Source organism: Phallusia mammillata, chromosome 4 (genome assembly GCF_965637545.1).
Source record: "Phallusia mammillata chromosome 4, kaPhaMamm4.hap1.1, whole genome shotgun sequence".
NCBI classification, from domain to species: Eukaryota; Metazoa; Chordata; class Ascidiacea; order Phlebobranchia; family Ascidiidae; genus Phallusia; species Phallusia mammillata.
Window position 1 is genome coordinate 24,103,144 of NC_137255.1, and position 4,400 is coordinate 24,107,543.

Sequence of the window (4,400 nt, forward strand, 5' to 3'; positions counted from 1 at the left end):
GTTTTCTGGTTCGCTGTGTGATCTATTTCACACAATTGCATCGAACCTCCACTACACTATCCTTACAAACTCGGTGTATATTCGCTTGACGACATCTTGTAAATCTGTGACAGTCTTTGTTAGATTTTCCCTGGCAGCCATATTTAGAAGATGCCACACATCAGAAGTTTACTTACAAACCCTCAGTGCTCATTAGAGAAGTAATTATCTGGTGGACAGCTAATACAAGATTACATACCAACTGCACTTTATACATAGCTTTAATAGCTCACAACACCAAACAGCAAATGTCTTGTCGCCAGCTGCACTAATAAGACCGTTTTGGTCGAAACGGTGGTCACTGCCTGCAACCAACCTATTATTCTACTGAGGCGTTGCTTTTATTCTACGTTAATTGTTTCCATATATTAGGCCTGCAACACGACGTATACGTAAAGTTTAAAAATTTAAACACTGTTTCAAAAAACAATTCACTTATCTATTGAGTTTTAGTGTTTTAGATAAGTTTTGAAACTTTCAATTATGTTCTCAAATATGTTCAATCAAAAGACCTAATCTGTTAAATTTTTAAATTAAGTTTTCTGGTATGCGATCAATTAGTATTGGATCAGTAAAACGGAGGTTATGGTCATCAGTGTCGTAAGTACAATATTATCGATGAGTTTTCCAGCTCCACAAGGTAATTTCATTTTCTTGGCGTAATGTGCTGCCACCTAACGACAAAACAATGAAGCTTTACGTGGTATCAATGAGTATAAAACTCAAATTCTCTTTTATAAAAAAAATCTCTTTTATAAAAACCTGTGGGAATTTGTAACCATGAGCGATGACTTTCAGATGATTTAATACTGCGTTAACCAATTTTACAATGCGTGAGCCAAAGAACTTTTTTATAGAGAAAACACCATGCAGACGCGTCAGTAATCATTGAAGCAGGTTGTCCATCGAGCTATAGAACACGGCATATAAAACACTTAAACGGTGAAAAAAACGATCAATGCCAGGTGTGTTAAGTGATGTCTGACGGAATTGGCGATTAGAAATGTTGCGTTGACAAAAAATAAGAACCGGAGATGTTTGTCAGCTATATGACAGATGTAAGGGCATGGAAACTGTGTCAATGTTGAGCTTGGGGTCGTGCTTGTTAATAGAAAGCGATTCGACAAACAACAGTCTGATGCAGTCTTGGCTAAAGGGACTCGTATGCAAAATGTGTATGTTGGCCATTTACTTGGTTTTGGTCTCCCTAAATGAATATTAATGATTATCATTAAAACTTAAGGGGAAACTGCTTAAGTTTGGAGTGAATAAACAGATTTTGCATTTTGTAGTTGTATTCTAAGTCCTAAGAAACAGTGACACAACCGGTAAGATATGTATCAAATGTATGTTAAAGGTCAGCAAACGCTTATGTACGACAAGGTGAAGTAATAATGTTTGTTTCATTTTGTTGCGACCATGAGCTTCACGAATTAAATCCCGTCGTAACTGCTTTGTCAAACTTAAAAATTTGTTGTTCACCTTTCAAGCAAATAAACTTTAGGTTAAGACTGTGGCTGAAACAGACAGAAACCTAGAAATATAAACTGAGCCACAGCAAAGTCTGAACCAAAAGATTGCGGACACGTGTTAAGAAGCACACCACCGCCACTAGTGGGCAGACAATTGTTTATCCATCACCAACCTAACTTAAAATGTGCAGTTAATCAGAAGTAATGAACACAAAACAACGACATGGCCAAGAAATCCACAACATTTGATATTTTTTCTAAACAAGACAAACAGGCAGCTTTACAGTCTATGTAGTTCGATAGAGCGCGAGTCCCGGAAAGGCTCCTGTCGTGGGTTCGAATCTCACCGCAGGCTAGATTTTTCTACTCTACGCCTTGCCGCAAGGGAATGCTTGGGAGATAGGCTTGTATACGTTCAACCCTGTAGCGACCCCTGTCGCTTATGTATTTCTTACGAAGCGTTACGTTTGCCTTTTTCCTATTGTGCGTGTGTTTTGCCTTTTTCGTTTGGTGCGCACGTTTGCTATGCGTTTGGTTTGACGCGTCATTCTATTATTTGCGATTGAAATAAACGGACGCTACATTTGGTGACCCCAAATCCAGAAACGACTTTTCTGGAGTTCATTAAATAAGCATGTCAACCGACGGAGACACCCAGCATGCTGTTGCGATCAAACTTCCGACTTTCTGGTCAGCAGAACCACGTGTTTGGTTCCAACAAATTGAGGCACAATTTGCATTAAAAAACATAGTTGCAGACCAAACAAAGTTTTATTATATAGTGTCCGCACTTGATGAAGATACAGCAAAGCGTATAATCGATTTATTGGAAGATCCTCCAGCAGAAAACAAGTTCGCATCAATTAAACAAAGACTGCTGGATTCTTTTGATTTATCAAATCAAGAAAGAGCAGCACGCCTGCTAAACATGGCACCTCTCGGTGACAGAAAACCTTCTGAACTTATGGACGAATGCTAGCCCTAATGGGAAAACACCAGTCTTGCTTTCTATTCCAACATTTGTTTTTACAACATATGCCGGAAGATATTCGTATTGTCCTCGTTTAAAAAGATTTGGAAAACCCTCGCGATTTGGCAAAACAGGCGGATAGGTTATGGCTTGTTCGGACGAGCAACACAGACTACACCATTGCCAAATTAAGAAAGCAGAGGCAAGCTAAATCTACAACACTTTTCAACAGCAACGACAGTAGTCAGTATTGTTTTTACCACCGGCGTTTTAAACAAGATGCACGACAATGTCGTCCACCATGTGCTGCACAACAGGGAAACGCCAAGGCCGGTTGTCCACAATGAATGGGACAACCGGCAAATCACACAACTTATTTTTCGTGTGGGATCGAACCTCTGGTTGCAACTTTCTCGTGGACACTGGTGCTGAAATCAGTGCCTTCTGGCTATGAAAGGAGAATGATCCACAAGGGACAAAATCTCACAGCAGCTAACGGCAGCAATATAACAACCTACGGTTCCAAGTTAATTTCTCTTGATATTCCTTCCGGCAAGTTTGAATGGAAGTTTGTGCCCGCCGACGTATCTAGGCCACTACTTGGAGCAGATTTCCTTCGAGCGCACGGTTTACTTGTTGATGTTAAACGGCAATGTCTGGTACATGCTCAGTCGTTAACTAGCATGACCATAGGCAAGACAAACCAAGCGGCTCCTCGCCTAAACGCAATTAGCAACGCACAATCAAGTTATGTCAAACATTTACAAAGTTTCCGGACATAACAACGCCACATTTTTCTGCAGTAATGCCAAAACATGGTGTGGAACATCACATTCCCACCAGCGGCCTACCAGTGCACTCTCGGGCAAGACGACTTCCACCCGAAAAACTAGTCATTGCAAAGGCAAAATTTAGTAAAATGATGGAACTGGGAATAGTCCGCCGTTCATCCAGTCGATGGTCGTCTCCACTTCATATGGTTCCCAAAACATCAGGTGGATGGCGCCCCTGTGGCGATTACAGGCGGCAGGAACTTGGCCGAACGGTCTGGCGCGCCTGACCCATATACAGACATAAAAAAACTGATCGGGATTCGTCCCCGGGAGAGTCCTGGGTTCGAACCCCGTGAAAAAAAAAAACAACCAGACCGTTACTCGATCCCACATATCCAGGATTTTACAACACGACTGGCAGGGGCTAAGATTTTTTCTAAAATCGATCTGGTTCGAGGATATCACCAGGTACCCGTTACGCCAGCGTAGGACTGGTAATTAGCATTGTATATGGTTTATTATTGTAAAAGTAGTTGTGTGTAAGTTAACTACAGTGGATTAGAGTGTACTAGTTGATGTATGGATAATTTAAATGTGTGTGGTTATCTGACCATGCTAGTCGTGTATACTTTTTATACTTTTTCTCGTGTTAGTAGCTTAACTAAACTCTGTATTTAGTATTTCTATTTGAATAAGACACTAAGCAATGTAAATCTGTGTGGGAGCTGCTAACGCAGTAATCTGCTCTGTTGTAGACTGTTCTGCCCTGTTGTAGACTGTTCTGTTCTGTTGTGACTGTCTTGATTGATTCTGATATGTCTTGTTTGTCCTGACTATCTGCTCTGTCTTGACTAATCTGTACTGTTATGAACTGTCCAGTTTCGTTGTACTGTGGTACTCGGTATTGGAATACAGTCTTCGTTTTATTGTTGCAACGTATCAGTGTGACAGACAGCATTTGGCGGTGCAAGTAACCCACACAGTGGCCAGTTAGAAAGCTAGCTGGGACGTGGAATCAGAACCAAAGAGTTTTGTATTCTACAATAGTAATTTGTCGCACTCAACGGAAGCGGAACTGTACACAAAGCATTCACCCATGCAAAAAAAAAAAAAATTGCTTAAGGCTAAAACATTGAAAAGCGCAAT

General features: G+C 40.8%; 1 protein-coding gene across 1 annotated transcript; it reads left to right on the plus strand.

Annotated features, from left to right (window-relative positions):
* The first annotated feature begins 1,994 nt into the window (after nucleotides 1-1,994).
* LOC145224063 (uncharacterized) lies at nucleotides 1,995-3,847 on the plus strand. Its single transcript, XM_080090492.1, has one exon. It carries the CDS (start codon nucleotides 2,146-2,148, stop codon nucleotides 2,488-2,490), a length of 345 nt encoding a protein of 114 aa, XP_079946618.1. The 5' UTR covers nucleotides 1,995-2,145; the 3' UTR covers nucleotides 2,491-3,847.
* The last annotated feature ends 553 nt before the right edge of the window (nucleotides 3,848-4,400 follow it).

Bases quoted from the DNA above. Each gene is read 5' to 3' on its own strand.
- LOC145224063 (XM_080090492.1), top strand. From the start codon at position 2,146: ATGTCAACCGACGGAGACACCCAGCATGCTGTTGCGATCAAACTTCCG.